This window comes from Apodemus sylvaticus, chromosome 2 (genome assembly GCF_947179515.1).
Source record: "Apodemus sylvaticus chromosome 2, mApoSyl1.1, whole genome shotgun sequence".
NCBI classification, from domain to species: domain Eukaryota; kingdom Metazoa; phylum Chordata; class Mammalia; order Rodentia; family Muridae; genus Apodemus; species Apodemus sylvaticus.
In genome coordinates, this window is record NC_067473.1 from 101911157 (window position 1) to 101923972 (window position 12816).

Sequence of the window (12816 nt, forward strand, 5' to 3'; positions counted from 1 at the left end):
CAGCACACACTGGCTGGGCAGCCTGAGGGCCTGGCTGTCCTTTGGACATCTTCCCAACTTTAAGGAGAACTGTGGCCTTACAGGACCTGTTTCTTCACCAGAAACGTGGGCATCCAAACAGCTGCTTCTCAGAATGGGATCACAGTGGACAAGTGTGAGGAGAAAACACAACAAAAACAAAATCAAGAACCTAGCAGAACATTCAGGAACGCCCTCAGGGCCTTTTGCCCTCTAACGGTCCATGGGAGGCAGTCCTCGGAGACCCCCAGGCCCACAGAGCTACAGGCACATGATGTCCCTGCACACAGTGGTAGTCTAGACTGCTGCTATATGAAGCTATCCTCTCATGTCATCCTGTGGGACAGGACTCCTGGCATGAAGCCAACTCCTCTGGACTGGTCAACATCCCTTTCAGGTCTACTTAGAAAGGATTTTAAAATTCAAACTGTCTACAAAGTGAAAGAGGACACACCAGACCCGGCCATTCTCCCCTAGGGCCTGACAGATCTGGGGACAGAACCTGGCCACTTTTTGTAAGTGACAAGTAGCCCTACAAGCTTGCAACCAAAGATATATATGTATCATGTTGTCATAAGAATCTCAATAAACAGCCTCTCTTGGAACCTGGGGGTAGGGTAGGATCCTGTCACCCTTGCCAGCTGTGGTGCTTCCAGAGTGAGTAGGCTTGCCAGCCACTGCCTGGGGGAGGGGCACACAGACACTGCTGGACCCCTGTCTCTTTCACCTCAGAGGATCTGGGAGCAGAAGACAAGCTAAGACCACCATACCTTCTGGGATCACTGACTTAATCTAGTAATGACCCCTGGAGACCCTCAAGGCACACTGGGGGAAGGTGGCCAGGAGCCCACTTGCTCAATGCCTCCTTCTTGGGGAGAGGCAGCTGCCAAGGGGTCATCACCGTCTGCTGATGCCACTCCTCCGTGGACATCAAGGGGCTTTGAGGAAGAGGACAAAGCCACCCACCGGCTAGGCATCCCAAAGGTGGCCACAGCCTGGAGGGTCCTGCCAGGGAACTGAGTCCCGGAGCTCAGGCCCTCCCGTCCTCTGCCCGGTACAGCTGGCCTTTCCTGTGGGCCCTCCCACCTGGCAGGGAGCAGCCTGCACGTGGCCAGCCCAGCTGCACACACATGGTCCTCACATGAGGCAGCAAGGAGGGCTCGGGTGCAGCTGGGCTGGTGGCAAGTGCTGAGGTCTGACCATCTGCCCTGCACCCCCCATCCCCGGACTTGAGGGAAGGACTCTCTCCCACCTGCACCTCTGCCAGCAGGCACACAGCCCTCTCCCATTTCTTCCTGGTTGGGAGGAGAGTAGATTGCACCGACGGGCAAGCAGGGGTCCGACCCGTTTCCTGGTGCTGCGGTGGTGGTGGTGGTGGTGGTGGTAAATAAGCCAAGACGCAAAGCTGTCAAGCGCTGGCCGCTGGGAAGACTCACTAACCCTGATTCATCCCAGGCTTTGCGGTGACCACACAGCTCTGCAACTGCACAATGCCACGAATGCATTGTCAAGACCCGAGAGTGCCGACACATGGACACAGCGCAGCACAGAGCCTGCGGGGCCACCGGGAGCACAGCGAGATCTCAGCCAGTTCACATGAGCTTCCCGAGACCCCGAAACCACCTTGTATGAACCGGGGCACGGGGGAGTGATGACCTATTTCACAAAGCCAGCTAGAACACAGGAGGTTCTAAGCGCAGAGTCTGGTGCGTTCTGTGATTATCATCAGAATGACTAAATGGCTGGCTAGATGGCTCAGGGGGTGCCTGCCGCCAAGCCCAATGGCCTGAGTTCGATCCCCAAGACCCACATGGTAGAAGGAGAGAACCAACTTCTCAAGCTGTCCTCTGACCTCTACTCACACACTGTGGCACACTTTCTCTCTCTCTCTCTCTCTCTCTCTCTCTCTCTCTCTCTCTCTCTCTTAAAATATAATCTTAAAATTCCAAATGAGCTGGGTGTGGTGGTACATGCCTTTAATTTCAGTATTCAGGATGCAGATGCAAAAGCAAGCAGATTTCTATAAATTCCAGGCTAGCCTAGTCTACATGACAAGTTAGTTTCAGGCCAACAAAGAGTACATAGACCCTGTCCAAAAACCGGGGGTATATAATAAACGCATCCACACTGCCTTGTCTTGTAGAGCCCTGCTCAGTCCCCAGGCCCCTGAAGACATACACTTGAGAATTCTTCTTCCTTACCGCCCCTGCCTGCTCTTTGTACAAAAGGCCCGCACGTATGTGAGATAAGGGATAACATCATGACATAACCATAGCAGCCAAGGCCCAAAGAGGACTGCCCACGGCCACACAGGAAGCCCGGGAGGCTGAGGTCCAGGACAGGAGGACACTCCTCTGCTGGGAGTGTCTGGTGGTGGGGACATGGTGGAGACAGTCTCAACCCTTCTCTAGATTTCTGTCCTTCTCAGTCAACAAGAAGGTGCCCAATGAGGGGCCAGCATCCCTTCTAGGGAAAGGACAGAACGGTTAGAGCTAGGGAAAAAAAAAACAAAACAGGAGGGTGTGTGTGTGTGCACGCGTGTGTACGTGTGTGCGTGTTCTTTGGGTAAATGTATTGAACATATGTACAGACATTTAACTACAGGTGTGTGCACACAAAGTCTCTGTGAAAATGCTTCGGCTAACCTTCTGCAGGACACATTGAATGTGATGCTTCTGTGCAGAACTTCCCCCACACACAGCAGGGTCGCAAGGAGACCTATAAAAACAGCTTCATCTCTGAAAGTCACAAGGGCACCACCCAGTGGGAAGACTGTAGCCACAGAAACTTTCCAAGAGCTGCTCACTACAAGATGATCTTGGGTGAGTCTCTTACCTTCCCCTGGCCTCAGTATTGCTTACTATAAAATGGGTCTATGCAATCCTGACATTATGATTAAATAGGAGTCCTTGTTGAAAGTCACAAAAGGCACAGTACAGGAGAGACATGGGCAAACACAGGCATGAATGCTCGCCCTGGGAAAAGTTGAAGGAGAGGCTGGAGGCAGAGAAAAGGAGCTGAGAGGAAGGTTTGGGGCATGTGACTCCCTCCCCCAGTTCAGGAGCAAAGCAGACAGAGAGGCAGCTCCCTGCCCTCTGTTATCTGTCCTGAGACAGGGACTGCAAGCTACCCCACAGGCTGCCGCTGCCCAGGCATGCAGGCACAGGGCAGCAGCTGGCCCAGGGTGAAATGGATGGCTCCACAGCCCAGGGGACAGCTGATGTATCTGCAGGCAGTGACAGCCACCCCGCCTCCACCCTGACTCCACCCCACCTCCACAGCCACACACTTCTCCCAAACCCAGGTTCAAAAGCCATTAGGGTCACTTTCCTAGGGGTTCCACATCCAATTCACGGGTAGACTATATTTCCCATGCCTGACTTTACCCATAGAAGGGCATCTGAGAGAAAAAGAAAAAGGTTTTCCCGAAATGGTTTGCTACTGGCTAAACCCCAGAGAGGTTGAGTAACTTTCCTGCAGACAAACAGCTAATCAGTGACAGAACAAACAAACAAAACTTTCATCCATTAAAGAAGTAACATCCACCCACTCCAACCCCTTATATGACCTGGATGAGAGGGCCCATCCACACCCTTTTCAGATCTTACTCTTCTCTAAGAAAGTGAGAAACTTGAGCGTTTTGGGGGAGCACCAAGTTATCTTAAGTGGAACTGTCAACTGCCCCCTCTGCCATAGTAATTCTCCAGTTAAGTATTCTTTAGCTTCCCCAACAGATGCTGTCAGGTGAGGGCAGTCTGCCCCCAGTCCCTAAAGAGAAGGCCCCTGGCTTATCCAGAGCTAAGCTCTGTTGACCCCACCCCCCCCCACCCCACCCCCCCCACCCCCGGCCCCCAGAGACTCCTCAGCAGTCTCCTGGGCGGAGGTGACTGGTGTGAAGAGGAAGGGCAGTGGTGGGCAGGATCTCCTGGGAAAGTTCCGAAGCTGTCCCTGGAAGAACCACAGCCTTGTAGCCCGGGTCATAACGGACTCCAGGAACCAGGTAAGGACTGCAGAGACCCTAGGAGCAAGCTGAGTGACCCTGGAAACAGGAGCTGACAAGTTCCCCACCCACCCCCACTGCCCTCTGCATTCCAGGACCCCCGGGAGCGTACCTCTGTAGTGTTGTGTGCCTCGGTGCCACCAACAGGGGCCAAGACCCCAAGCATGCCAAGTGCACAGAGCGGAAAGGTCGCGCTCTGCTCCCATGCCCTGCCAGGGGGCGAGTCCCACATTCCCCTCTGTATTCCCCACCAAGCCCAAGGGACCAGAAGATAAATACTCGCTGCCATACATGTCAACTACAAGACCTGAGGTCAGACGCGCAGTTACTCCTGGGGAACAGGGGCGCGTCTAGGCCAGAGATTCCTAGCTTTTGCCCACTTTGCAAACTAAGAGTTGCAACAATGATAACTCTGATCTGCCTGTCTAGTGCGATTCCTTTTATCCTAACTCCGATCCTGGGGCCACCCACCCACCCACCCACTCCTGCCACTGTAGCCCGGCGGCGGTTAGTGGGTACCTGCTTCCTCAGCGCCTCGAAGGCTGCGCTGATGGTGTGCACCCGCGTCCGCTCCCTGGCGTTGGCCAGGAGCCTCCGGGTCTGCTGCAGGGCTTTGATCTCCGTGGAGGCGGCGGTCGCTTCGCCTGGCCGTTTCCTAGGCGACGCGGAAGAATCCGGGTGGTTATTGTAAATTACGTGTGAAATTGACGAGTAGGAACTTTCCCCCAGGCGCGTGGGGGGCGCAGGGCGCACAGGGGACTCTGGTGGCGCCGCTGTGGGTGCGAGAGGCGCGGACGGCGTGGGACGCGCGGGAGGGGCGCACAGCAAGATGCGGGGACGCAGAGCCTGCTCGCGGAATGGCTGCGCCTCGGGGTCCCCGGGTGCCAAGCTCTGGGACACGGGAGGCGGCGGTGGCGTGGGTAGTCCCGGTCCCACTGTGCCCAGAGCGAAACCGCGTTTGCGCGCGTCTGAGACGTCAGGCGCTCGGATGCCCCGGAATTCCCTGGCTGTGTCTGTGCCTCCACCTGGAGGAACCGCAGGCGCCACTGAGGCTGGTACTGGGGTCGCGATCGGGAACGGTTGTGTCCTGTCCCGGAGCCCGTTGGTGGCGGCGGTGGCGCTGGCTGTGGCGCCGAGCTCCGGAGCTTCCAAGTCCAATCGGAAAGTTTTATAGCCATTCGCGCGCCGCACCGGCTCCTTGCCTTTCCGCTTGAGCTTCTTGATGCCGTTCAGCTCTTTCACGCACACGGTCTTCCACGGCCCGTCCTCGAGGACCGGGATGTGCTTCATGGCTGGCGCGGACGGCGTGAGGCAGGGGCGTGGGACTGCCCGGGACGCGTGCCCGCAGCGATCGCTCTGCACGCCGCGCGCCTGGCTGTGCCCGGTGGCCGCCGCACTCAGCGCCGCCTTGTCGCCGCGCTCTCTCCTCCTACCCTCCCTCCCCGGGTCCCTCCCTCGCACCCCCCACTCCCGGGGCAGCTGCGCCTCCGGCTCCGTGAAGCCTCGGAGGCTGCCGGTTCCCCGGGAGAGCTCAGAGTGTCATCTGAAGTCGCTGCTGCCCTGCCAGCATTTCTGCAGAACGCCCGCTGCGCTCCATCTGTGTTTGTTTAGCCTCAGTTTACACAGAAGCCCGGTTCGCAAGATCACTCAGCGCCGCCCGCCCGGAGAGGAGGCAGCTCCCGCCGCCGCCGCCGCCGCTGCCGCCTCCCGAGCCCAGGCCGCCCGAGCCGCGAGCGCCTTTAAAGAAACAGGAAGCATTTTTCAAAACAGCTGGGCTGAGGGCCGCCTCCTTTGTCCGCGTGCTCTTGGCCTCCCCCCACCCCCATGCCTTCTGCCGGAACCTGCCTCCTCCTGCTCGCCCTCTCCACCCCCTACCCAAGTTGGGGGCGCGCCTCCTCTCCCCAAAGACAGTCTGCACTCTCCACTGCTGTCCTGAGCACGTGGCCACTGACCGCGGTGGCCCTTCATCGCCCAGCCTTGTTGACCTGGGGGGGTGACGCAGCACCGACCTTCCCCACCCAGAACCTTCCTCTCTACCTCCCACCCGAGCTGTCCAACAGAGGGAGAAATCCCAGAGCTTCTGGGAGGGACAGACAAGTGGGAGAGAAGAACCACTGAGTGGCTGGTCATTGTCATCCAACTGCAAGGCCTTCTCCCTTCTCCCCTCTATTTGCTGGAGCAGAGGTCTACGGAACAGAAGAGAACACCGCACATTTGGAAACCGAGGCACCAGAGAACACGGGAGGTAGAGAAGGGCTGGTTTAACAGATGGAACATTGGTGAAGATCTTAAGTCATCTCACCCGAGACGGCCTGCTAAACCCAGATTTACTCATCTATGTAATGAGGGATCTGGAGGCCCCCCGATGCTTGTCACAGCCTGGTTGTGAAAGCGGCCCCACCGGAGGTCATCAGAAGCTGAGGTAGTAATCAGCCAGGGCAGGCAGGGCAGCTCCTCCAGCAGTCAAAATTCCTCGGTCCCGGCGTGGCGCCCTATACTGAGGACCTTGGCTTTAGTCCTACCCGCTCCTCTGCACCTCGGGCTCTTTGTGCCCAGGGGAGGGGTCATAGCCACGCCTTCCCCCGAACCTGATGTCAAGGGTAAGAGACTGAGCCCACTCTCCACACCCTCAGGCCTCCATTGCACTGGAAATCCTACTAGAAAGAAGAGGCCAACCGGGAGGCCCTGCCGGGTTCTCACTGAGCCTCCCTCCAGCCGTCTTCCTTGAAGCATGAAGGATGAACTGAGATCGCACAGGGCACTTGAATGGTGACCGGGACACACTGGTGTAGTGAAACTATATCTCAGGACTTAGCCAGAGTTGGGCAGAGTCGCAGGCTGGGTTGCCCATGGCAGTTAGGAGTGAGTTTAAAAACCTCCGCTCGAGCAGCTGTCAACTCCTAACAACACGGAAGCTGAATCCCAGGCCTTGTCTAATGGCTCCCGAAAGAAGGGAAAGACCACTGTAATTCCTCGGGATGGAAGGAAAGAGCAGAGATAGGCATGACATCTGTTGGGTAGACACCCCGCCACCCCCACCACCTCGCTCCCTCTGGGCAACTTGAGGATCTGAACTTGGCAGACCCGGGGTGGAAGGGTGTTCTGAGGAACAGAAGAGAAATGGAAGTAGCTGACTGATGGGAAGAGTGCCCGTGACTGCCATTCTCAGCCTACCAGGCCACAGATTTCAGGCCAAGGCCAGATGAACTCAAACCTGTCCTCTCCCGGTACTCTCCGTTCTCCGATCCTTCCTTGAGAAGCTGGACAGAAACCAGCTGGGCAGCGCCCCCTGGTGGTGCAAAGCGTAGGAGACTCACAACATCACTGACTTCTCTCAAGGAACTGAGCTAGTGTGGACCACATGATTGACCCTATAAAGACCTCATTAAGGCCCGCATTAAGGCCGGGCTTGGTGGCATACGCCTTTAATCCCAGCACTTGGGAGGCAGAGGCAGGCGGATTTCTGAGTTCGAGGCCAGCCTGGTCTACAGAGTGAGTTCTGGGACAGCCAGGGCTATACAGAGAAACCCTGTCTCTAAAAACCAAAAAGAAAAAAAGATGGCCTTAAGAATTTCACAGTGCCATGTAGGTGCTGGGATAAAAGGGCTCTGGTTCTCATAGCAGCTCCAGCAGAGAAACCCTCCAAGAAAATCTACTCCTTTAGTAACCCCCCCCCAAGACAGTTTTCTGAGCATAACGGTGCCTTTAAAAGCTTCCATAGCCTCTGAATGGCCGTTCCACGGCACAGGGGTGAAGCTGGAAAAGGAAGGGGGAAGGGAAGGCCACTGCTTAGAACTAATCCACGGGAAAGACACGCTAGGCAGCCAGGCGCTGATAATCACCGCTACATAGGGAGTGACCACATACGATTATTAATCTTTCATCTTTATGAGAATTCGGGGAGGCAAACCCACAAGAAAACCAAGACTTCTGATAGAAGAAAGTAGCCAGCAGAAGGTGGGGGGAGAGAAAAGTTGTTTGGATCCATACCAACCGAGTCTGAAGCCTGAGTTTGAACTATTCTGCTCCCTCTGCCTCGAGAGCCCAGCAACTCGTTAGCACATGGAGACGAGGGACTAGGTTTGTTTGTTTGTTTGTTTGTTTGTTTTGACTGCTGGCTGTCCCTGCTTCTTTTAGCCTGAGAAGCTGAAGCCACAGGTCTCAGCGCAGCCTGATGCCTGCTGAGGTCCTTCCAGATGACAGACTCCTTGGACAGCCCAGAGTCTCAGGCCCATCGAGCCTGAATCATGCTGGCCACACACTAGTGTCTTCTCTTTGCTGCCGAGCAGAGCCTGCCCAATGGGTCCTTGGTACTCAAGCACAGCCCGTGAAGACTGGTCAGCTCTTCAGGGTGGAGCTGTGAGCTCTGTCTTCTTGGCCAGATGAGAAGGAACCTTAATACTTGCTGCACGAAGCCCCGCGTGCCTAAACATGGGGTCTATTTCTGGCCGGTCAGATTGTCCCAAAGTGCCTCTGCCCCGGGAGAGAGATCTGGGAAGAGTAAGAGTTAGGCAGGTGCAAACAGAATTCAGGGGGAACATTGCCCTTTGCAACTCTGCTCCCAGCAGCCCTGCATAGGACCAGCTGGAGGGAGAAGAGAGAACAGGGTTACCCTGGGTCCACGAAAGCCCCCCTCTGCCAACACTGTGCCTATGAGCCCACAGGACACTGGATCCAGGGATGAGATATCTTCCCTCCTTCCTGCAGCCCAGTGACTGTCCCAGCTATGGAAAACCAAGAGTCTTGGGCAGGACAGAGAGAATAGGGCTCTGCAGGAAGGGAAGGAGCCTCTCTGAGATCCTGTGGTTTAGCTTTGCTCTATGTTCTGCCCTTAGTGGAACAGTCTCACAGACACAGAACAGGGCCGTGTCTGTGGGGCGGGGTAGGGTGGAGGGCTTACTCCTGACTCTGAAGTTCAGAGCAGAAGGAAAGTCAGGAGGAACAGGAGGAGGAGGGTGCAGTTCAGTAGTTCTGTAGTAGAATGCCTGCTTAGCATCCGCCAGGCTCTGGGTTTGATCCCTAGCATAAGGGGAGGGGGAGGGGAAGAGGGGACGCCATTAGTGTGTGGGATGCTTGGTGTCTGCTCTGTGCAAATCTTCCCAGTAACTTCACTAACTCAGATATGTTAAGGGCTTCCTTCCCTCTGTGTATTCCTAGAGAGTCTGAGCTGCCCAAAAGTGATTCTTTTAGCTAATGGAGCCTTGGAAGCGGAGGTGTGCTCGTCAGCTTGAGAGGCTGGGGATATATCTGTGAGTAGAGAAAAAAACCTGACCTCAATAAACTGCCATTCTAGTACAAAGAGACAGTGTCCTGGAAGAAAGCTAGGTCTAACCTTGAGCAAGATGACAGGAAAGGTTTAAGGAGTGTGTGGGGGCTGGAGAGATGGCTCAGAGAGGTTAAGAGCAATGACTGCTCTTCTGAAGGTCCTGAGTTCAAATCCCAGCAACCACATGGTGGCTCACAACCACCTGTAAAAGAGATCTGATGCCCTCTTTTGGGGTGTCTGAAGACAGCTACAGTGTACTTACATATAATAAATAAATCTTAAAAAAAAAAAAAGAAGTGGAGTGTGGTGGGATAGCTCTGGGGTGCTTCTTGGAAGAAGGGATGTTTGAACCAGGGAGGAGGTAGGGTTTGCCTGGAGGACCCCCCCACCCCCGCTTGCTCCCCCTCTCCCTGAGCTCTTCTGTCCCTGACCACAGAGGTCTCCTCTCTCCATCCATTTGCAACTGGAGCCCTTTTGAGAGAGTCACCTCCTCCCGTGTGTGCTTTTCTTGTACAACAAATTTCATGGTGCTTGCCCCCCTCCGCCCCCCTTCACCAGCAAGAAGCAGCAGATAGGAGCACTGCCTGGTAAACAGCCCCACAGGACAGGGTGCAGCCCCAACAACTGAGGAGCACTGCCTGGTAAACAGCCCCACAGGACAGGGTGCAGCCCCAACAACTGAGCTCTGCTAGGAAAGGCTGGGATGACTTTCGCCATCTCTGCCCAGAGCTGGCACGCTGTCAGCCAAGAAGCCCTCTGGCAGAGGAGAGCAGCCAAGTCTCCAGGCCCCCAGTTTCCCTTGCATGCCCTGCCCCCATCCTCCCCCCACCGCACTGTTAACGATAACGTGTGGGGCTCACTCTGCACTCCTCTTTCTAGGGGTCAACAAGGGGGAGATGCTCTTGCTGCCTGTTTACTTTTGGGGCTCTGTTTCAACCCAGTGATAGAATCTATCACGGTCACCTAATGTAGCCAAGAGGAATACCAGACATCTATGTTTGTGTTATTTTGTGCATCCTAGCATCCACATCGTGTGGTCCAGCACCTCCTGTAATTCCAGTCCCTGGGGACCCGAGGCCCTCCTTCTTCTGCTCTCCTCGGTACCTGCACACACATAGTGCATAGACACTCGTGGGCATACGCACATGCAGGCAAAATAGTAAACACTTTTAAAGGAAGAAAGGAAACACATGGACGATAATTCAGGGCTGGGATTGGCTGGCTCAGTTAATGGAGCGCTTGCCTAGCATACACAAAGCCCCAAGTTCCATCCCAGTACTGCACAAACTGGGCTCGAAGGCGCACACCTGTCATCCCAGCAGTCAGGTGGATGAAGGAGAGACAAAACCACAAAGCCATTCTCGGCTGCACGGAAATACGCGAGACCTGTCACAGAAATGGGAGAAAGGAGGCTGGACAGATGGCTCAGCCGTTAAGCGGTCCCAGTGATGCAGAGGAGCTGAGTTCAAGTCTCAGCACCGCCAGTGTTTAGGGAATCTGACAACCTCTGAGGACACTGCACTCCTGCACACATGTACACACAGTTTAAATGTTTTAAAATAGGGACTAGAGATGGCTCAGAGGTTAGAAGCACTTGCTGCTCTTGAAGAGTCCTGGATTCCTAGGTGACCCATGACCGACCATCAGTAGGTCCAGTTCCAGAAGACCAAACACCCTCTCCTGACATCATGGGCACCAGACACACACACACACACACACACACACACACACCACATACAAACACTTGGAGGGAAACACTCATACAGATCAAATAAATCTAAAACATAATTTTTTAAATAAAGTCTTTTGTTTAATTTTTTTAACGAAAGAAAATTTTAGTTCAAATTCAGGAGTTTGGGACACTGTTTCCCTAGGCTTCACTCAAGCTCCTGGGCTCTGAGAGGCTTCCTCTTCCCAAGACTGGTTTGTACCCAGGACTGGCCCCCGCAGCAATTCATCTGTAAAGGGAGAAGCAGCAGGAGGATGTAGAGCCACAGCCCTCAAACTGCGGAGCTCCAGCAAACGAGGGTTTGTGCTCACCCTCCTCCCCCCTGCCACAGAGTGCAGCACCGGGGAAGAGCAGAGTCTCTGAAGCCCCAGCAGTGTCCTTGCCTCCCGGCAGGGAAGACTCAGGACCCAGGGAAACAGGGAGAATCAGCCAGGGAGGGAGGCAGGCAGATGGGGAGGCAGCTAGTGGCTGCCCAAGGCTGTGAGCCTCAGGACCCAGTTGTCAACAGCCTGACAGTCTATGCTTTGGCCACTATCCTCCCGGGGTTGTTACCAGTCCCCACAGCTGTGCTCAAGGACTGGCTGGGAAACCCGTGTGATAACCGCTTCTTTTTCATCTTCTTGCTTAAGGAAAACAACTTTCAATTCCCCGTGGAGTGCATTCCTTCATTGTGAAGTCTTCCCTAACCCATCTCCCCCCAGTCCCTTAGAAAGAAAGGGGGAGGGTGCTTGGCTGCTTCTTCAGTGAGGCTTCTAAAAAAGTCTCTGCGGATGGCGGCAGTCGGAGAACATGAGGGGGCAGAAGAGAGCTGACGTAATCTACATTTATTAGCAGTGAGGAAAATTAATAAAGGCGTACCAGAGCAAGGCCCACTCTGTAGACCTGGGAAGCCCCAGGGACAGCTGGAGATCTGGGGGTCTCCACACTGGCTGAGTCTTCAAAATACCTAATCAGTTGCGATCCCCACGGATGAAGAAAGGCATGACCATGGCCACCACCTACTGTCCCAAGGACAAATGCTTTTTATCACGCATGCCAGATCTAATTGATTGGTAGGGGTGCCCTGAAGTTCAGTGCTGAAAGGGATTCTGAGGTTTCTGAGTCCCTTGAGGTAGAGCAGCTGAAATTGATTAGCAGATGAATGCCATGGGTAAAGGCTGAGGAGCCTCGGGGTTCACGCCATGTGCTGGCCTCGCCTGCTGCAGTCTGACCTGCCCACTTTATTGATGAGAAGACTGAGTCCCAAAGCTCAACAACAGATCCCCCATCACCACCATCCCCAGTCTTCTCAGGAAGCTGCTTTGTGTAAGTGTCACCCTGTCCTGATCTCAGTACCACAGATGTCAGATCCAAGGGCTGTCTCCAAGAAGCAAAAACAGCCACTGGCTTGAGCGAGCTAGGAGAGCTGCCTGGTTCCTGAAAATGATTGGTTGATCCAGTTAGCTCCCTGAACTGACCAGTCTGCTCAGCGAATGCACGTGATGTGGCGATGTGGCGGGCCGTCACAGTCGACCTGAGACTAGCGGTCACTTGGTCAGAACAGGACCTGTGGGTGAGATTACTAAATATTTGGCCCAGGACAATAAAATCCCCAAGTAGTCGATGGAGTTGTCCAATGAGATGAATCACTGCCCGGCGTATCCGGGTTGAGCAGGCCTAGCCGCTCTCCCCAGGACCTTGCCTCTTTTGTACCATCTCCTCACGCCCTGCCAGCCCAGCTCACGCCCTTCTCTCCCGAGCCTGGCTTCCCTTGGCTGAGAGGCCTTCTGTGGTGTGCTGGGTACTTCAGACAAGCCTTCCTGG

The 12816-nt window shown here is 55.0% G+C and overlaps 1 protein-coding gene across 2 annotated transcripts in view; it reads right to left on the reverse strand.

Annotated features, from left to right (window-relative positions):
- Atoh8 (atonal bHLH transcription factor 8) overlaps window positions 1-6498 on the reverse strand; it is a 32170-nt gene extending 25672 nt beyond the window's left edge. The window contains exon 1 of one of the 2 annotated variants that reach the window (XM_052173912.1): window positions 4538-6498. In XM_052173912.1, the coding sequence (XP_052029872.1) occupies window positions 4538-5308 (771 nt within the window). In that variant the 5' untranslated portion in view covers window positions 5309-6498. The remainder of the gene's footprint in view (window positions 1-4537) is intronic. The other variant, XM_052173913.1, reaches the window with a different exon arrangement.
- Window positions 6499-12816: the final 6318 nt, after the last annotated feature.